The sequence below is a fragment of the Parambassis ranga genome, chromosome 21, assembly GCF_900634625.1.
Source record: "Parambassis ranga chromosome 21, fParRan2.1, whole genome shotgun sequence".
Classification (NCBI taxonomy): Eukaryota; Metazoa; Chordata; class Actinopteri; family Ambassidae; genus Parambassis; species Parambassis ranga.
Window position 1 is genome coordinate 16097076 of NC_041041.1, and position 22549 is coordinate 16119624.

Below are 22549 nucleotides of genomic sequence, written 5' to 3' on the forward strand. Positions count from 1 at the left end.
GCACGTAGCCCTGCTTGCTTCCCCCTTTAAACAGTTGTTTTGCACAGATGGAGCTAAGTGATATCAGACGCAGTTTCTTTCCCTCTTTGTATGTAAAATAAGTCAGGTAACATTTCAGGAGAGTAGCAGGCCGTGTTTGATTACATACCAGGTCTAGTTGGTGATTCTGGGGTTACGTCAACAGCCACAGCTTCCAGGGAGGACTGAAGCTGCTGTTGGACACTGGGGAGCTCAGTGAACTCAGACACAGATAGAGCATTGCTGGGGTCGTGGGCTATTCTCTGCAGTTCTCTGCTATCAGAGCCTCTGGTTCCAACTGCATAGGTCAAGACACCCAGCTGTTTGAGAGCTGCGGCTGGTGCATCAACACTGTCAAAAGATCGTCCACCGCATAGCAATATCAGGACCTGTGGGACACCTTCCAGGCGCCTGCTTCCGGCTGAGGCCGTAAAGACATTGTCCCTCAAGTACTGGAGAGCTGCTCCAGTGTTGAGAGGTCTTCCGCCTTTGTGCCTCAGACCTTGGACGGTGTTAAGGATCTCGCCCTTGGTCACGTATGTGTTCAGATAGAACTGGACAGCTGGATCACTGCTGTACTGAACCACTGAGACACGGTCTTTGTTGTCATCCACACTGAGTGTCTCCACTAATCTCTTAACAAAGTCTTGCATAGCTGGGAATGCGTTTCTAGTGCCATCAGATCCATCCAGCAAGAACACCACATCTCTTCCTGGTACTTGTCTCACCACTAGGGGACATAAGATTTGGGACATAGTTTAGCTTATGATGTCACAGGTTTCCTGTGTGAAATGCGCACGGTGGAAGCTAAGCTTTCAAGTTTACAACATGCTCTTGAGCTATTTTTGGCAAAATAGTTTTGTCAAAGTGCCACTGGCCAATCTAAAACGATTGAAATTGACTTTGGTGCACCTCAAATCTTGTTCTACAGTGGCTGCGGATATACAAGTTGATCAGTTTCTTACCCGTCACTGTTGGTGTCAAGGGCGTGGCCCTGAGCCGCGCTGTGCTTAATACAGAGGACAGCTGTTCTTGGACCTTGGGGAGATCACTGAACTCAGACACTGATAGAGCGTAACTAGGTTCATATGATATCTTCTGCAGCTCTCTGCTATCAGCAGTCCTTGTTCCAATGCCAATCACAGAGATGCCTTGCTGTCTGAGGGCAGAGGCTGGAGTATCTACATTGTCAAAAGACCTGCCACCAGTTAGTAGGATCAACATCTGTGGCACACCTTGGAGGCGCCGACTACCGGAAGAGATTGTAAAGACGTTGTCCCTGACATACTGCAGGGCTGCCCCAGTGTTCAGGGGTCTTCCTCCTCTGTGTCTAAGCCCTCTGATCGAGTCCACAACATCCTCTTTTGTGGTATACGTGTTCAGATAGAAATGGACCTCTGGTTCTCTGCTGTACTGGACCACAGAGACACGCTCTTTGTTTTCTCCCAAGTTCAGTTTCTCCACAACTCTCTCAACAAAATCAAGCACAGCAGGGAAGCCATTCCTTGTGCCGTCAGAACCATCCAGAAGGAATACAATGTCCCTTTTGGCAGTGTCAACTGAGAAAAGACAGGAAGGCATAACATAAAAACACTTGCTAAAGTTACGCTCATGGCCTAGTTATAATTGTCTGCCTACATATGTTAGAGGGACGTAGCCCTGCTTGCTTCCCCCTTTAAACAGTTGTTTTGCACAGATGGAGCTAAGTGATATCAGACGCAGTTTCTTTCCCTCTTTGTATGTAAAATAAGTCAGGTAACATTCCAGGAGAGTAGCAGGCCGTGTTTGATTACATACCAGGTCTAGTTGGTGATTCTGGGGTTACGTCAACAGCCACAGCTTCCAGGGAGGACTGAAGCTGCTCTTGGACACTGGTGAGCTCAGTAAACTCAGACACAGATAGAGCATTGCTGGGGTCGTGGGCTATTCTCTGCAGTTCTCTGCTATCAGAGCCTCTGGTTCCAACTGCATAGGTCAAGACACCCAGCTGTTTGAGAGCTGCGGCTGGTGCATCAACACTGTCAAAAGATCGTCCACCGCATAGCAATATTAGGACCTGTGGGACACCTTCCAGGCGCCTGCTTCCGGCTGAGGCCGTAAAGACATTGTCCCTCAAGTACTGGAGAGCTGCTCCAGTGTTGAGAGGTCTTCCGCCTTTGTGCCTTAGACCTTGGACAGTGTTAAGGATCTCGCCCTTGGTCACGTATGTGTTCAGATAGAACTGGACAGCTGGATCTCTGCTGTACTGAACCACTGAGACACGGTCTTTGTTGTCATCCACACTGAGTGTCTCCACTAATCTCTTAACAAAGTCTTGCATAGCTGGGAATGCGTTTCTAGTGCCATCAGATCCATCCAGCAAGAACACCACATCTCTTCCTGGTACTTGTCTCACCACTAGGGGACATAAGATTTGGGACATAGTTTAGCTTATGATGTCACAGGTTTCCTGTGTGAAATGCGCACGGTGGAAGCTAAGCTTTCAAGTTTACAACATGCTCTTGAGCTATTTCTGGCAAAATAGTTTTGTCAAAGTGCCACTGGCCAATCTGAAACGATTGAAATTGACTTTGGTGCACCTCAAATCTTGTTCTACAGTGGCTGCGGATATACAAGTTGATCAGTTTCTTACCCGTCACTGTTGGTGTCAAGGGCGTGGCCCTGAGCCGCGCTGTGCTCAATACAGAGGACAGCTGTTCTTGGACGTTGGGGAGATCACTGAACTCAGACACTGATAGAGCGTAACTAGGCTCATATGATATCTTCTGCAGCTCTCTGCTATCAGCAGTCCTTGTTCCAATGCCAATCACAGAGATGCCTTGCTGTCTGAGGGCAGAGGCTGGAGTATCTACATTGTCAAAAGACCTGCCACCAGTTAGTAGGATCAACATCTGTGGCACACCTTGGAGGCGCCGACTACCGGAAGAGTTTGTAAAGACGTTGTCCCTGACATACTGCAGGGCTGCCCCAGTGTTCAGGGGTCTTCCTCCTCTGTGCCTAAGCCCCCTGATCGAGTCTACAACATCCTCTTTTGTGGTATACGTGTTCAGATAGAAATGGACCTCTGGTTCTCTGCTGTACTGGACCACAGAGACACGCTCTTTGTTTTCTCCCAAGTTCAGTTTCTCCACAACACTCTCAACAAAATCAAGCACAGCAGGGAAGCCATTCCTTGTGCCGTCAGAACCGTCCAGAAGGAATACAATGTCCCTTTTGGCAGTGTCAACTGAGAACAGACAGGTAGGCAAAACATAAAAATACTTGCTAAAGTTACGCTCATAGTCTCCGTTAGAGACTAGAGTTAATTGTTATTTTTTTAAACAGATATTGATTAGATGTCTGAAAAGTGTCTCACATTCACCTTAGTTTTTTCATACAATCTTATAATATTAAGTCATTCTTACCTTCTGTAATTTCCTCATCTACTTCAATTCTATTTAGATTTCTCATTAAATCCTTCTGAATACTTGAGAGATTCACAAAGTCAGGGATGGAGTAAGTGTTCTTTGGGTCTGAGGAAATAATTTGCATCTCAGCTGGATTTGACAATCTTGATCCAACTGCAAAAGTGACGATCCCCCCTGCTTTCAGAGTACTTGCTGGGCCTCGTGGAGAATCTCGAGACCTTCCACCAACCAATATGATTAGTATCTGCTTGGCCCCTTCATGATGACGACCTCCAGCTTTTGAAACAAAGACGTTGTCCTTAACAAACTGGAGGGCTGCTCCAATATATTGAGGCCTTCCACCTTTTGGCTTTAGGTTCTCAATGTGCTTTAGAATATCATCCCTTTTGTCGTAAGTATCCAGACTGAAACTGAGTTCAGCATTGTTGCTATACTGTACAACAGCAACTTTATCTTTTTTTTGTTCCAAGTTCAAGAAGCCAACTGTTTTTGCAATAAATTCACGTATGGCTCCAAATCTACTTCTGACATCATCAGATCCGTCAATGAGAAATACAATATCTCTCTTCATGCTGGGATGTGGACCTAAGAAAAATCAATAGCCACTCAACATAAATCTGATAATTGTTAAACTTGACAACAAATACAATTTACGTTTCTTCAAATATGTTTGTTTGTAATTCTCTTATATGATTATAAAAGTCACACTCACCTACATCTGGACTGATTGTGTCTTTTACAGAGATAATGTCAGAGAGCAGCTGTTCTCTCACAATAGGGAAGTCTGAAATCTTCTTGATAAAATACTCAGCTCTAGGAGCTATTTTTTTCATTTCAAACCTATCATTATTTAGTCCAACACCAAAAACTACAATTCCAGCATTTTTAAGTGCATCCATTGGACCTAAAACATTGTCTCGTGACTTTGTCCAAGTTAAGAGGACCAGTATCTGTGGGACACCTTGCAGGGCTCTACTTCCAGATGAAGGAGTGAAAACGGTATTTTTCACATGATCAAGGGCTGCACCAATGTTCACGGTGGACCCTCCTTTCAATTTTATGTTGCTCAAATGACTCAAGACATCATCTTTAAGTGAGTATTTGTTCAGGAGAAAATGAGTAGTTGGCTCTGTGCTGTACTCGATCAAAGCAACTTGTGTTTGCCTTGGCCCAATTTCTCTTTGCTTGATGAAGTCTTTGACAAACTCCAAAATGTGTTTTTCATTTGTTTGCATATCATTCGATCCATCAAGGAGAAAAACAATATCAGCCCTCTGGAACTCAACCTCTGTAGTTGTGGGAGCGTCTGAAATAAATAAAACATTTTTTTTTGCACATAACGTAATATAACCAATGCGTACAATCACAATCTCAATGCTGTTTCTTACCAGTTACAGTTGGAAGTTCAGTTGTTTCCTGACTGCCTCTCAATGTGGCTTCAATAGATGTATGTATGTTCTGCAGACTGTTAAAATCTGTGACATAAAAGTAATTTGCTGGTGTGTAGGAAATGGTTTGCATTTCCAAAGTATCAGCATTCTTTGTTCCAAAACTAATAGTCTTTATTCCATTGTCTTGGAGTGACTGTGCTGGACCTCTAACATCATCACCTGATCGTCCGCCGCTAAATACATATAGATACTGAGGGACCAAGTCTGCTCGTCTACCTCCAACAGAAGCGGTAAAGACATTGTCTCTGACAAATTCCAGTGCTTTTCCAATGTTGAGAGGCCGTCCTGACTTATGTCTCATTGTTCTAATAGAGTTGAGAACATCATTCTTGGATGAATAGGAATTCAAGTAGAAATTCACGGTGGCATCACGGCTATATTGGACAACAGCCACTTGGTCTTTATCACTACCAAGATTTAAACTCTCAACCATTTTTTCAACAAAGCCTCTTATCTCTTCAAATCCATTTTCTGAGTCATATGATCCATCAATTAGAAATACTACATCATTTTGTTTGGAATCTGTAGCACAAAACAAAAATATAACAGCAGGTTACTGGCAAAGTCTCTCTTTATAGTGATGTTATGTCTGAGTAAAAAAAACTTACCAAAACTTGGGGTGGGAGCAGATTGCTCTACACGATGGGAAGCCTCTCTCAACAATGACAACACATCCTGCTTAGCAGTAGGAAGTTCCTCATAGTCAGTAATTGAGAGTGCATAATTGGGTTCATGAGCTACTGTCTGTAGCTCTAGAGTGTCAGCATCACTTGTTCCAATGGCCACTGGAATGACACCAATTTCCTTCAGCTCTCTGACATGAGTTCTTATGTCATCTGCTGATCGTCCACTACTAAGTAGTACAAGTATCTGTGGCACTCCCTCTCTGAGTCTACTTCCAGACTCAGGAATAAATGCATGTTCTTTCACATACTGGAGAGCAGCTCCAATATTGTGAGGATAACCACCTTTGTGACTTAGACCTCTTACTGCATCAAGTACATCATCTTCTGTGGAGTACTGTCTCAAGTTGAAATTGATCTCTGCCGTGTTACTGTACTGGACCACAGCTACACGGTCTTTGCTTGAATCAATGTCTAGGTCCATCACTGTTTTCTGTACAAAGTCTAAAATATCTGGAAATCTTCGCTGAGTACCATCTGAACCATCAAGCAAAAAAACAATGTCTCTTCTGTTGGGATCTGTAATCACATAGGAGTTTAAACAAATCAGATTATGATGAAAATCTGATGCAAATGTTTAGTCATACAATACTGAATAACAGAGCATGCACAACTTAGGTTTTTTTAAAAAGGACATTTTATTGTAATCATTATCAATTCACAGTAATAAATCTATGGTAATTAAAATGTTTGAGTAAAGCCAATGGTTCTTGTCTTGATGATGCACAAAGTAGTGTTTCCTTCATTCGCTCTCATTTTAAATGAGTGATTTCTGGCCCTGTAATTCCTCAAGTTGTGCACACCTTTAAAAAATATATATATTCATTGAAGCCTTACCATATAATACTGGTTTGGTAGAGATGATTTTGTTGTTCTTCATAGTAGAAATTAGTTTCTCTTCAATATCTGATAGATCACTAGAATCTGCTACAAAGAAAGCATGGCTGGCATCCTGTGAAATAGACTGATTCTCAAGGGTGTCTGCATTCTTTATTCCCACCACAAAAACAATCACACCAATTCCTTTTAGGTTTTCTACAGCATTCCTGACATCATCACTTGACTTTCCACCAGTTACAAGAACCACAATCTGTGGTACACCCTGTTGGGCCCTGCTTCCAGAAGAGGCTGTAAAGATATTATCTTTGACATGCTGGAGGGCTGCACCAGTATTGAGTGGTCTTCCTCCTTTGTGCCTCAAACTTCGCACACTGTCAGCAACACTCTGCTGTGTTTTGTGCGTGCCCAGAAAAAAATCCACAAATGGTTCTCTGCTGTACTGAACCACAGAAACATGATCTTTGTTCTCATCCACATTGAGTTTCTTCACCACTCTCTCGACAAAGTGAAGCACTGCCTGAAAGTCATTCTGCATTTCATCAGAGGAATCCAGTAAAAACACAACATCACGTTGGAGGTGTTCAGTTTCACTTGCAGATTCTTGGTAGACATGAGGAAATAAATAAATTAGACTTATTTATTAAGTTCCGATAGACAGATAGATACATATAGATAGATAGATAGATAGATAGATAGCCTTACCTATGACTTTCTTTGGTTCTACCTTCAGCTCCTGTCGTGGCACTCTTTTTACAAATGACACAAGTTGTTGATGGATGCTTCCATTATCATCAAATTGAAGCACAGAGAAGGCATAGGAAGGGTTATGTGCAATCATCTGGAGTTCGAGTATGTCAGCATTTCTTGTACCAACACAGAATGGAACAACATTGTCCTGTTTCAGGGCAGCAGCAGCACTTGCAACATCATCTTGAGATCTGCCCCCACTCAACAGAATCAATATTTGAGGGACACCTTCTCGGTGCCGACTCCCTGAGGACTCAGCAAAAGCTGTTTTCCTCACATAATTCAGAGCTGCACCAGTGTTGAGAGGTCTGCCACCTTTGTGGTTCAGTTGTTGAATTGCATTAAGGACATCTTGTTTTCCATTATATGTATTCAGACTGAAATGTGTCTGCTGATCATCGCTATATTGAACCACAGAAATACGATCTTTGTCCATACCAACACTGAGTTGTCCAACCACTCTTTGGACAAAGCTTTTAATTGCTGGAAAGCCACTCTGTGTGCCATCTGACCCGTCCAGGAGAAACACTATATCCCTTTGAGGAGAGTCTAATTCAACTAAAAAAAGAACATGAAAAACCATGTTTAAAAGTCACATACAAAATACATAGCCTATCATTTCACAGTATAGGCATATACTATACAAAGCCATTGGAGATATTGGTAGGAAAGAAACTAACTAAGTAAAAAACAAAGTGTTAGAGACAAGACTGTTAAAGAAAACTAATAGATGAAGAAAAATGAGCATATTCATCGCTTGAAGATGAAAACCGAAAAACGTGTTTCACTCAACAGTCAGTCAATGATGTGATTATCATTGGCTCAAGGAAGAGCTAAAGAAAGAAAGGCTCTCTGGGACACATGGAGAGAGATGATGAGATCCAAAGAAGATACACTACCAGGAGTTGCATCTAGTCAGTGGAGAGAGCTTAAGGAATGCGAAACTGATCTTCTGATTCTCAAGAAGATGATGCAGTTTCATCACAATTCAGAATATAAAAGACCAAATGTACAAGCAAGAAGTCAGTTTAGTTCTCAACTAAGAATCTTACCTACAACAGTGGGATGCTCAGTTTGTATATCCACCTGGACAAAAGCAGCTACCTGTGGCTGAATGGACAAAAGTTCGCCAAAGACAGGTAAGTTGAAAAGAAATTTTTGAGAGAAGGCAATTTTCTGAAGTTCCTTTCGTTCAGCACTTTTCATTCCAATGGCAAAAGACAGAACACCAAGTTGCTTAAGGTCAAATGCAGCAGTGGAAACCTCGTCATTAGATTTTCCTCCCGTCAGTAAAATCAGAATCTGAGGAATTCCCTCCAGGCGTCTACTTCCAAATGAAGCCGTGAAAACATGGTCTCGGACAAAGTGTAACGCTGCTCCGGTGTTGCGAGGTCTTCCTCCCTTATGTCGAAGACTTCTAACAGCATAGATGATGGACTTCTTAGATTTGTGAGTTATCAGGTTAAAATAAACTTTGGGGTCATTACTGTACAGTACAACAGCCACTCGGACCGTATCTTCACCAACATCCAGCTCTTCTGCCATTCTTCTGACAAATTCTCGGATAGCAGGAAGCCCATTTCTGGAGTCATCTGACCCATCAAGGAGAAACACTATGTCCCTCTTGTTGGTCTTTGTGTCAACTAGGCAATAAATGGATAAATAGAAAGAAGATTCATGATCTATTGTATGTTTTTATGCTCATATATGTACATGAGGATGGTCTCAATGACTAAAAAAAAGAAGCTGGAAAGACATGAGCTTTTGCTCTAAAAGCGTGTCAAGCAAAACTGCGGACGAAGCATCTTTTTAGAAAAAAAGATGTTTGAAAGAATTGGTTGGCTAATCTCCAAAGTACCATTGAGATGGATAATTGAAAAAAGAAGACAAACAAAAACAGTTTTCTCAGAAAATAGATATTACAGGGAGGAGTCACAAATGCCATGCAGCTGAAATGTGCAATATAATTTGTAGCCATTTATCATGTTTAATCATTTTTGATTAGATTAGTATTTTGTTACAGTTTTAGTGCTTGAGAAACATTAGCTCTTCTGATGATTAATACTGTAGTTCTTACCTACTAAATCTGAGATTCCATTAAGGGTTTCTGCAGCGTCTTTGTTTATATTCAGTGCAGCAATGAGTTGTGATTGGATTGAGGGTAACATGGAGAATTCAGTGACCTTGTGTGTTGCACCAGGTTTAAAAGCAATCATTTCCAATTCTGAGAGACTGGCATCTCCAACACCAACCCCCACTGACACAATGTCATGCTCCTTAAGAGCCAAAGCCGGGCCTCTCACATTATCAGTGGATGGTTTGCTGGTCAGAAGAATTAAAACCTGGGGCACTCCTTCCAGTCTTCTACTTCCCGTGGAAGAAGTGAAGACTCTGTGCCTCACAAACTGGAGAGCTGCGCCGATGTTAAGGCGTCTCCCACCTTTATGTCTTAAATTATCTATTGCATTTATGTTGTCGTCCTTTGTCTTGTGGGAATTTAAATTGAAGCTGACCTCAGGGCGATCCGCAAACTGAACCACAGACACTCTGTCCTGGTTTTCATTGACTTGTAGGCTCTCCACTACATTCTTTACAAACAGTTTTATATCTGGGAATCCATTTCTGGTGTTATCAGAGCCATCCAGTAGGAACACAATATCTCTTTTCACAGCATCGCTTTGCGCTAAGGCACAACATATAAAGTTCAGTTATTTTGATGAAGGACAAAAAACATCAGAAAAAGCGTTGAAACATCAGCACAGCATTAAGAAAAGGTTTTCTTCTTACCTTGCTGCAGGACGGTGGTTAGCTCTTCCTTTGGAAGACTCACATAGTTATTGAGCCTTTGTGGAATGCTGCTGAGCTCACTGAATTCCTTCACATTGAAGGCAAATGAAGGGTTGTGTGAAATGGCCTCGATCTGCTTTGGGTCTGCATCCTTAACACCAACGCCAAAAGGTACAACTCCCTCTGTCTTCAGTTCACCAGCAGGTTCCCTCACACTATCTGTGGACCTGCCTCCTGCCAAAACGATTAGAAATTGAGGGACGCCTTGTGCAGCCCGGCTGCCATAGCTCTCAGACAGGATGGTGTCCTTCATGAATTTCAGAGCAGATCCTGTGTTTAAACTACGTCCACCAACCAGTGTCATCCCACTGACAGCTCTCATCACCTCATCTTTGGTTTGATAAGTGTTGAGGTAGAAATTTGGAGTTGTCCTCTCACTGTGTTGAACCACTGAAATCCGCACCTTGTCAATCCCAATGTCGAGTGGTTCAATTACTTTAATGATAAAATCCTTAATGTAGCGAAAATCTGATCGAACTCTGTCTGTGCCATCAATGAGAAAGGCCACATCCCTTTGAGAGCCTGAAGAAAAAAACAAGATTCGCTGTTAGAAGTACTTCTCTCAATAATATGTCATTACATTTATTTTACTAAATAGGGAATTAGTGCAAATTAAGTACAAAACTAACCGGTTTCCTCCACGTATGTTGGTATCACATCTGTATCGCCAACCACTGATGTCAGCTTTGGCATGATTACTTCAGCCATAGCTGGTAAATCAGAGAAGCGTGGTTCATGGTAAGCAAGGTCAGGAATAAAAGCAACTGTCTTCAGTAAGTTCTCATCTGCTTGTCCAGAACTGACTGTGAAAGTCACAACCGATTCCAGAGCCATCTTATCGCCCATAGTTTTAACTTCATCTTGAGGTGGACCCCCTGTGATGAGAACCAACACCTGTGGGATTCCCTGCCTCTTGCGGGACCCAGCTGATGGCTTGAACATATTGAATAAGGTGTAATTCATGGCAGTTCCTGTATTTAAAACTGAGCCTCCGGTTAGCCTGAGTTGAGAGATTCTGTTCACGACATCTTGCCTGTTGTTGAAGGTATTCAGGTAAAATTCAATTCGTGGACGTTCAGAAAACTGCGCAAGACCAATCTGAACTCTGTCAGGGCGCACATCCAGCTGGTTGACCACGTTGATTATGAAGTCTCTTACATAGGGGAAGTTACTGCCAATGTAGCTGGAGCCATCCACAAGGAAGACAATGTCTCGGATCACTTTCTGTGTCTGCACTGTTGTTATCTCCACCTCTGATGGAAAGCAAAAAACAGAGAAAATAAATAATAATTACTCTTTGTGTATAGCACCCCCTTTTCCTAACTTCTTTTTTTCCTGGAACATATAGTGACCAATTAAATGTTTTTGTTAGACAGACATTACAATATACAGTCTTTCAGTGCTGTGGCATTGAAAGGATTTTTAAATCAAAGCAACTGCACAGTGGGTAAATCTTATCTAAAGTTATGCATAATTACGGTTTAGGGTGTGACTGCTTAAAGTGATGGGTGGGTGCCAACTTAAATCATGAGCTGCCCACTGGAGACCATCTCACTTCCACTTGGCCTACACTACATGTTTATATAGTCTGCATCCATCTGCGAGACACCACAGACACCTAGGTATTCCTTTGATACTACTTTACACTGTTGGAAGACACATTCTTCCATTCTTCCATTGGAAGACACATTTTACAGAGGAACAGGGGAGAACAATGGAACATCCTCAGATATTTTTACAATGGCAATAATCCTCTTTGTTGCTGCAGGTGTCAATTAAGCAAGTGATCAATTTTACCTTGCATCATTCTTTTTATCATTTTTTTTCTCTGGAGCATTTACATTTATACAATTCACTTTTAAAGATCACTTTAAATCGTGCATGCAATCAATTAAATTTAAACTCTGGTATACAGTCTTACCTGGCTCAGTGGGTGGTTCAGTCACTACTACCCCAGCTAGTGTAGAGAGGGCATCGACAATTTCCCTTGGGTTGCGAAACATTTGGCGGAAGTCCTTAGCCGTGAACACAACGCTGTCAGCAAAGGCAATCTGCCTTAGCTCCTGCTCATCAGCAGCCTTGGAGCCTGCAGCCAGAGTCAACACACCCATTCTGTGTAAGGCAGCAGCTGCTTCTTCCACAGGATCACTGGACTTTTTACTTGTCAACAACAGGACAAGCTGGGCTACCCCCTGACGACTGCCCCTGTCAGGCCGCAACATATTCAGTCGCACAAAGTTCAAGGCTGATCCAATGTTTACAGTCTGTCCTGGCCTTGGTTTGATGGTACCCAGAGCAGCAATTAATTCCTCCTTGGTTCCATGGCTGTTGAGATTCATCTCCAGTTTCGGGGTAGTGCTGAACTGGGCTATACCCACTTGAACTGCATCTGGACCGATTGACCTTCTCTCTACAAATCTCCTGATGAATTCACGCAAAGCATTGATGGCTGCTGTTCCCATTGTGCTGTCAATCAGGAAAATGATGTCTCGTTTCCCAACAGTCACAACTAAAAGAAAAGAACAATATGCAGCAGTTAGAATATAGGTTGGGTTTAAGGTCAGAACTGGTTCCAATTAATTAAAAATGACCAATCTATAAGTATAAATGGGAGCAAATTTCTCTAAAAACTGGCACCAAATATCTGCACATGCAAAATGATTTGGGCGCAACCCATTTTACAATTTAGTTGTCATGGAGGCAGTATGTCCCATTATCCAAGGTCGTGACAGCTCTACCTGACAGGGCTAATGTGTCACTGATCAACAGAGTAGGGTAGTATTTTACTGTTTTCCTAAGCAGCACATTGGCTAACCATTACGCTGTTTATATGTACAATGGATTAGTGGACACTGGAAATAAAGATAGATCAGGTTTAACACAAGTATGTCTTACCTTGCACATTATAATCATTATAATAAGATCTATTTACAGAGAAGTTACATACCTTCTGTAAACTCATTCTGAACTATAATGGTTCGCCGGGCCACACCGTTAACGTATGGGAGCAGCTGGTCACTCATGGTTGCCACTGCTCTGAAATCAGGAGCTGACAGGACAAAAGATTTGTCCGTAGCAACTGCTTCCAGATCTGCAGTGGCAGTATCACCAATTACCACACCGAATGTGATAACATTGGCCCTCTTAAGAGCCCGGTCACCAGCGCCAGTATCATCAGTGGATGGCCCAGCACTGATAATCACCACCATCTGGGGCACACCCTCCTCTGCCCTGCCCCCAGATGTTTCGCTCAAAAGGCTCTCGGCCACTTCCTCCAACGCTGCCCCCAGGTTAGATTCATCGCCCCCTGTGTAGGTGAGTCCCTTCACAGCATCCATGACAGATGATCTGCTGTCATAGCTATTTAGATAGAACTTTATCTCTGGGTCAGCACCATACAGTGCCAAGGCCACCCGAATAGTGTCCCTGGCCACATCAAGGCGCTCAATGATTCTCAAAACCAAATCGCGCACATAGGGGAAGTTTGCTGCTCCAACGTTCTGTGATCCATCAATTAAGAATACTAGGTCAGCTGAGTCTTGTGCTTTAAGGAGAGAAAGAGAGAGAGAAAACAAAAGAAATTGGAACTTGTGAAAGTGTTAACCCAGTGAGACAGAGACAAAGACTTTCACCAGAGAACTCGTGCTAGCATATCATTGCATGTGTCAAGTAACATTCAGAGTGAACAAATTAACAACACTGCAAAACATAATACTGCATGTAGGCTGAACCAAGGAGAGTTTCGAATTGTCATTTATTAAGTAGTTTAAAATAGTTTGGATTACAGTACAGATTGCGGGAACAACCACCATATTGTGAAATTATTCTAACATAGGTTTGACATACTATGATCAACTGGGAGATTAAATTTTTGTTACTTTAAGCCACAAGATAGACAAAATGTATAAAAAGAACAAAAATAAGGTCTAATATATCCTCAAATATGAGGAGTGGTTTCACTTAAACAACAATTAAATATAAATATTACTACATGTCTTAATATATAATAGAGTGTAGTATTTTTGGTTTGGTATGTATCTTGAGTTCAGCCATCCCATGCAGACTCTTGTTATGGACCTCAGATAAAGTGACCAGTCATGAACCTGTGAACCATCCTTGGTGCCTACATTGTACCTGAGAATATATTATAATTATATAATGTGATTCTATACATAATTAGCAAAAATCATTTGTTGATGATGCTTCCAATTCATTTGGAATCATCTGTACTTGCAATATAGCATCTGTTTTTATTATAGTCTATACAATGGACATCGACATATGAAAACATTCTCATAGTACTTCTGGTCATGGATCAGTCCAGGCAGGTTCATCACTGTTTTAAATATAGAATACTGCACATATTTTACATACAAAGACATTGTGGCTGTAAAAGACAAACATACATGTGCAGGACACATAAGCAACAGTGCATGGTTAGATATTGTTAAAAGCTTGTTGACTGATTTTGAGGCTTTAAAAAGTAAAGCATCCTGAAGATGATTTTCCAAAGATTTTCAGAGTCCTAATCTGTAGTGCCATTACATGTTTTTTGTTTTAAATTATTGAAAAATTGTGTCCTTAGTTAAGGATTATTTGTAAAATTTCTACCTTAGTTAATATTCTCTGTGACAGACTGTATCTATAACAATGCCACTTACTAATCTAAGATACAGTACGGGTGTCAATCACATGCAAATTTTGTGATTTTAAAAGCATTAGGGGCATATTAAATGTGGTCAGACAAAACAAATGTTGTTAATTTTGCAGGTGGGCAGTGAAGGGTTATTGTGGTTACTTGGTCATGTTAATAATAAAGTCCTGTCGCGTACATATGCAGCAGTGTCTTCCTGCACATGTAGACATTAGTATAGTAGTGACACTGGTCCGATTTCATTACCTTTCCCTCCTGCCACAGGGGGCTCAATTGCCATTGGAGTCCACCCTGACTGGGTCACTGCGCTGCAAAGCCCCTCTACTAAATCTTGGATTATATCCCGCAAGATCAGAAAAGAGTCTACTCTGAACACGTGTGTGTCATGAGGCTGGCTAGCCATCTCCCTGAGCTCGGACTCCACTGCATCCTGAACTCCAACTGCAAACATCTCCACGCCTGCCAGCTGCAGCACCTTAGCTGGTTCAGCCACATCATCCTGAGAGCGCCCGTCTGTTAGCACCACCACCACCTGGGTAACTCCATCAGCAGCACGGCTGCCTGAAGCTGCAGTCATGTGAGTGCGTGTAAGAAAATCCAGGCCCAGGCCAGTCCGGGTGCCCCCACCACGGTAAGGCATAGCCTTGGTGTGTGCCAGGACTCCCTGTGTGGTTGGGTAGCGGTTGAGCTGGAACTCGGTTTGGGGCTTGCTATTGTACTGCACAAGGGCAAATTTAAACCTCTCTCCTCCAACCTGGTGCAGTGATTGTATCAAGTTGTATAGAAAGTGTCTGACATGCTCAAAGTTCTCCTCTCCAATACTCCAGGATGAATCCACTAGAAAGTATATATCAGCTGCCACCCCTGCACAATCTTCAGAAGAGAGTGTGTGGAGGACAGAAGTGAAGACCAATGAAAGGATGCTTGGTGCATGGTACCAAAACATTGTTGTATTATTACTGTTGCACAGAATATTAATATTGGTACATATCTATACTTGATACCTACTTAATTTGTCAAAAACATCAGACTGAACTTAGTGCACTAATGTAGGTCATTTAATTTTTTTGTATCAATGTATTTGAATTCAAATGGCAAAACTAGGTGGTTTATCAACAACTATAATCCAAATGGAAATGTTTTATAGTACCCAACATTGCCTTTATGATATTTGAACTATATATTTACAGATCAGATAAATTATATATGCCACCAAATGTTGAGAGAAAACTTTTTAAAAAAAAAAAAATTAAAACAGATCATCTGGAAAATAAATGCAAAATTAGTGTTTGCTAACTGACACGGATGATTTCTGTTCCACTTACCATCCTGAGCATCAAGTTTAGGGAGGAGTCCTGCAAAGAGGACGCAAAGAAGGGCACACAGCGGTAACAACCGAGGGCTCCTCATCTTCAGAAGACACAAAGAGGATACCTGTGGAGCCAGAAAGAATGAAATGTGAGAAAGCACAAACACAGGTCATATCTTAGTACAACAAGATCTTTCATCAGCCTTTTAAACCATACGTCTGCTACAAAAAGTTCCTTTCATTCCACACATCTGGTCACAAGGCCATATTCACATTCATTCTCTATTGGGAACTATGGGCCATAGTTACAACAGATTTAAATCCTGCCTTTAAAATACATATATTTAAAATATGATTTATATAAAAGCATTCGCTTACACAGTCTCATGGCGTCTATTCCTGTCATTAAAGCACTTCCACTGAAGTCTGTTAAACTACTATTCAAATTGAAAACTGACACCAAAATGTGATCCTTGACTTCAAAAATGTCCAGGTCCCAGACCCTGACCATGCCACATGCCATTGTGTTTGTGCCACAGTCAGTGAGACCACCAAGCTTATTTCAAGTTATAAATTGTATTTTTTAGAAATTATTCCTCAGAGAGATGTTTCTTATTATTCCTCTCTTCATCCCAAAATAAAACTTACAGTACTGACAAGGCATGACCTTCTTTGACAGGCTTTAAAAAAACACATCAGACTGCTTACATTGAGAACCATCAGGGCCCAGCAAAAATAATATTTAAAATATTTCTAATATTTCTATTTAAAATATTTCTAGCTTTATTTTATGAAGTTACACTTTGACAACACCCAAACAAAGTGTTTCTGTGGAAAATAACTCCTTTAAACCTGAATTCAGATTGTGTTGGAGTGTGAAGAGTTAAATGTGTGCCGCCTTTTGTCTGCCTATCACAAATGAAAATGGGCGGGCTTTGTTTTCGCTAACTTCCCAAACACAGGGCGTGTCTTAAACACGCTAGCTAGCCTTTTAGTTAGTCTGCGATTCCGGGAGTAATTTCAAGGACATTGCTGTGAATTTATAATCTACGCCGTAAATGATAACCTGGAATTACTCGACCAGGGAAGACCTACTCTAGATCTAAAACCACGACATTTGAGAGTCATTTTTATGGAGCAGAAGCTGCACTGGCGACATTGTTCTGTGTGGCGCCCGCTGTCAACTTGGCTTAAAAAAGGGACTGCTGACTGATTTAAATGGAAAGGACAAGATGTATCAACTACGTTGTCCAAAAGGATAAGTGCTCATAAAAACGTAAGTTTTATATAAAATTTACCGTGATATGCTGTTATGCCAACTGGCCGCCGCTGCCGGTGTTTTGTAATCTAAAGATTTATTAAAAAAAACTGTCATTTGCTGAATTAGGGTAAATTTGGGTTTGTGCATGTAACATATATCATTTATTGACAGTGTTACTGCTTTGGTGTGGTTTCGCTGTTCACAGCCTATAAAAGGCTTGCTAATAGTTGCTCAGTTGTGTGCATCCTGCTAAAGCCATGCTAGCAATTGCAGGTACAGCTACAGATATTAAGCTAAATCTTGTTATAGAGGATTGGTTGAGGATGAAAACAGCAACAGCTGTGCGTCCTGGTACTTAAACAGACAGCTCCGATTGTCATACTTGCAAAGTTTTATAGATAAATGATGTGTGATAGAGTGCAGGTCTCTAAATGAGTCTGTGTGGCGGCTGGGTGGTGAATGCCTGCAGGCAGAATCTTAATAAGAGCTGCACATCAGCTTGTGTGTGCTGTGTCAGATTATTTGTAAGTAGTATTTGGCATTAGTTTCAGATTTTTTGTGTGTTTGCTTATTGCATTGCTCTATGGGGAAAGGTAGCCAGAAAGCCCGGGTAGTCAGAGTCACGGTTAGCTGCTGAATCAAAACCACCTGTTAAAACCACCAGCCATTGCAGAATGTAATTAACTCTGCTTGGCAAGTAATACATTTTCCAAACTCAAACAATAATATGTTCTTAAGGTGGGTGTTGAGCTGGAAAGTCCAGTCTCACAGCAGGGGTGTGTGTCAGATTTTCCCCTATTCTGACCTGAAGTGTTGTCACTTAACAGAGAGGTCACACAATTTTCACTGCTGTAATTATCAATTTTAAAGCACTGGCCATAATAAAGGAACTATTTTTGTAAGAAGGTGCAACAGTGGGAATGTATTAACCCAATGACAGCCTTATCATGAACAGGTATAGATGCGCACTAAATGATTAGCAGTGTAAAACATGTATTGGTCCTCACAAAGATACTTATCCATAGCTACAGACTGAAGCTATTAAATTTCACACAACCCTAGAGTGATAATGTAGGTCCAGAAAGACTCAAGAGCACAAAAGAAGTTACATTTAATACACAGAATTAGCCTTAAAAGTGCAGCAGAGTTGTGTGAGGAATGGAAAAAACTAAAACCCCTGAATTCCCACAATTCTAAAGGGTATAGTAAGGATTTTAAAAAGGGGGGTCCTAGTGGATAAAATGGCACACATGGCCTGTGATCAATAAAGTCCTTACCATTTAGCTAATGATAGGGAGTTTAAGTAGACCCAGTGGAGTGTCTTTAACAGCCCCTGTGCCTGGTGAGTGCAGGCACATTGTTAAAGCTCAGCACTGAGGGCAACTCTGTGGTGAGCTGTGTGAAAGGGGTGGCTGGGATTGGGGTTTGCTGTCAGTTTCTTTAGGAATAAAAAGGGGAGAGCGCTTTATAACATATGCCTTTTGCAGAACTAGAGAATAGCATAGGGTGAGTTTAGCATGACTACTGCCCTCTGGTGGATAATACCAACAACAGCACCTTATAACATGATTGCCTTTTCTGAGAGGTTTATTTATGAGCTTCTTCTGCACTAGTGTCAACATGTTGTATTTTACAGTGCCTAGCTGTAACAGCAGACTGCATTCGCTCCACTTATGAGGCCAAGTCAATGTTGACACACAACTTTTTTAAATAAAGACTGTGTTTACTCTCATGATATGAATGCATGATGAAGATGTAACAGATTGTTGTGCAAATTTATATTACTGTGGTAAGATTTGCTTTAGACTGGGTTTCGCTTTAATTTACAGATGACAGAGAAGTTACACAGTAGACAGGTATCTTATAACTGTTGCTTGTTATTGCATGCTGTCGTGGGTTATTGAGTGCAATAGGACTCCAACACTGAGCAGTGTGGGTGTGTACACATCTTGTCACCAGGTTAGATATAGCGATAAAGTCTACAGTGTAGGTGCATCAGCTAACAATAAATCTATGGCCCCTGAAGACACAGAGACATCTAGGTCTTGCTTCCAATTAAATATTGCCTTTTATATTATAATTTGGATTTCATCACATAAATGTGCCCTCACATGGTCATCTGTAAAAGAGACCTGTCATGATAGGGCAATTAATTGCAGATGTGCAGCAACTCTCTATTTAAGTTAACTTCCTATTGTGCCAGAGGAAGGTCTAGAATTGAAACATTACACTAATTCATATCATTGATGGAAGTTAGACAGTGTACAGAATGCTTTTGCACTGCTTCTGCGCATACCAGTCTTGTTAACTCTCAGTGGTGGAAATTTTCTACATTGAATTCAAGCAGCTACAGTAGCGGGGTTGTGGTGGTATGCTTCACTGTGTCCACTGCAGACCACACTTTGCTGATGAAAAGACTAAATGTTTACTCACTTTTCAGACATGTTAAAATACACAGACAGAAACGAAACATTTTTTTTAAATTGCTGTCATACATTTGAAGACACCTATCAAAAGCAGCCACAGAGCTATCAGTGTCAGTCATTAAAACCTGCTTTGATAAACACACATATACACATCACTTAAGAACAGACAGTTATAAAGAAAACTGAATGAGACATACAGTATCCCTGCTGTCCCTAAATGCTATCACTGTCCAGATATAGGGCCTAAACGACCAAGTTGATTCATTTCAAGGAAATCTAAGTTCTTTTGGACACTGCAACAGATGTTTGTGTTTTCCATTCATGGTCTTGTGATTTCAGGTCACTCAAAAGCCACTGCTTTCCTGCGTTTGCCAGGCCTGGCCAGTGTGTCAACACTATGGCTTCCCCTCATCACCACAGAAGAAAACATGGTAGCACAGTGGAGTCTTGTGTTCTCTGATACAAGCAGTCAAAACAATGGCAGCATGAGGAATTAAGTAAGAGGAAAAAGTCTGAGAGAAAAAAACTGTAACTTTTAACTTTTAAGCACAAATCCATTCATTTAGGACCCAAGCTTTTCACAGAAGCCAACAGGGTGACTGAAAGAAGTGATACTGAACCAAATCAGCTAAGATAAGTAAAAGAAACTCAATTTGATCATATCCAGGTGGGGTGTCTATGTGAGCAACCTGTTACATCTGTTGCCGTGTCAATTGTCACAACCCATCAGATGCAGTTTTAAAATATTTTGATTGTAATGTGTATCTCAAATAGGGTTCACAAAAGTGGACATTTTCATTTTTATTGTGCCAAAAACAAAAGATGTTTCTGATTGCACCCAAGCCACAATTTCTGATCCTGAATAATTAACATAAAAGTGTCAAAAACTGGAGTTCTTTTGGTGACCAGTGGGCATGGCTCCAAAAAATGAATCAATCAACATTGATCTCTGTGTTGAAATACACAACTTTAGAGCACTAGTTTCCAGCTTTGCAAAAAACAGTTTTATCTGTAATACTAACAAACTTTTCTGTGCACAGACACTTCATCTTAACCTGAAGTCACCAGTATAAAGTGGCAGACTAAACCAAAGAATTCATGATCAGTTTATGTTATACAGTGAGCAGAACATGCAGCTCTGTACATTGTAAACAGCAGCGAGTCTTGCTCGGCACTGTTATTTATGGTCTTCCATTTATGGATGCTGCACTGTGCCCATGAAACACGTCTGCAGCTGGACCCCACACACACACATTTATAACGAAGACCACACACAAACACAAAAATTTGTTCACAGAACAAATTTACCAGCTTCAGTGACAGCAACGACAATAGATGCATTTTCATTTAGCAGCGTTTATTAATGAAAGATAGTGTCACTCTTTGTTTGGGGTTCCCTTTTTAAAAATATGTACCAGTAAGTTCAGTTTGAAAAATGTATTATTCACTTCCCTAATGACTTGTTTCAAATATAACACTAAATCCTGGGGAAACATGAAAATATGTTTGCAGTCTAACATCTTTCTGCAGTCAGAGTGAGTAACATGTTATACATCTAGCCACGCTGACATAACTGCACTTTTTTGGCAACTAACACCTCAGCCACAGTGAAGCACAAATGATATAATATCCCACTGCACACATAAGATGTCAAACCAAATCCCCCCACGACCCACACATACACACATTTGCAGATGTTATTTCACTGACTGAGTCATTAATTACACATTTACATGTACTGTAACATACAGCACAATGTACCATACATAAGAAAGGAAATGACTTCACTTTCAGTTTACATTAAGCAGCTGGAATTTATCTAATATAATATGCATTTGAAGGGAAAGCATGCATTGTGCTATGGGATTAATGGATCATAATTTCTGTTTAAATTAACTAAGCAGCTCCATTTACATGTTACATGTTACAGACGGAAAGCTTAAAAATAATTCTTATATCGTCAACAACATGTATGTCAGCTTGCATAAATTAATGCCACTCACTGGTACCTTGGGAACAGATACCCCTTGTAATTTTGCATTAATCAGCCTGTAACATGTACAAATCAATGTGTGCAGGCAGCCCTCCCCTCAGCTGAGGGGATGCAACATGACATGTGTGGGGCAGATGAGGGGAGGATCAATGATAAAGTAACAGGGAGGGGGGAAGGGGGGAGGCAGGCTGAGCAGGCAGTTCTACACAGCTGGACTGTGTTAGTCTGTCTGACACCTGCCAGATGTATGCTCAGGCATTATGGCCAAGCTAAGCCAGTTCACATATTAAACTTGAAACTCAAATTCATTTCTAAATGTCCATTTTTCTCCTGATAGAGTGGATAGAGCTGATCTGTGATCCAGTAGTTGCACTGTTATCTATCAACACCATTCACTTACAAGGCTAGTGCACACTATAGTGCTGCTGTACAATTCTAAATGGTGCTTCTGCAAAAGATAACATCAGGTTAGTAGTTTTCTCTCTGACCTTTCTAAAAACTCTTCCAGACATCTGTGATGCTTTATCGTTGAAATGACAAAAATATGGAAAGCCATAAAACACATTAAGGCTGATTTATGCTACTATTTCTAAAAGTCCTTTGTCAAGTATCCTCTTGATGCAGCTCTCACAACTAAGATGCTGTCTTCAGAGCTGTAGTGCTGTCATAGCACTGTTAGTAAATTATGTGAACATTCTTCAAACACATTAAACCAAATCTGGAGCCCACACCAAGTTTCCTTTTGCTTTTTTGGACCAACAACCGGCTCTTCCCTCTCCCTGTATCCTAGCAACGGGTTACATCAAAACACACGGAAGCAGTTGTTCAGGAGAATTATTTATGACAAATTTCCAGTGTAATTTCATTATGTTCTGACTCAGAAGAACTTCATCAAATCCCACACGGACACAGG

At 41.1% G+C, this 22549-nt stretch overlaps 1 protein-coding gene across 1 annotated transcript in view; it reads right to left on the reverse strand.

Annotated features, from left to right (window-relative positions):
- Nucleotides 1-22549, reverse strand: part of col6a3 (collagen, type VI, alpha 3) — a 70892-nt gene that overhangs the window by 47045 nt on the left and 1298 nt on the right. The window contains 15 exon segments of the mRNA XM_028392931.1: nt 149-748; nt 984-1577; nt 1816-2415; nt 2651-3244; nt 5485-6078; nt 6397-6999; nt 7102-7704; nt 8199-8778; nt 9228-9829; nt 9934-10515; nt 10623-11246; nt 11915-12502; nt 12941-13537; nt 14894-15520; nt 15973-16081. Of these exon segments, the coding sequence (XP_028248732.1) occupies nt 149-748; nt 984-1577; nt 1816-2415; nt 2651-3244; nt 5485-6078; nt 6397-6999; nt 7102-7704; nt 8199-8778; nt 9228-9829; nt 9934-10515; nt 10623-11246; nt 11915-12502; nt 12941-13537; nt 14894-15520; nt 15973-16057 (8473 nt within the window). The 5' untranslated portion in view covers nt 16058-16081.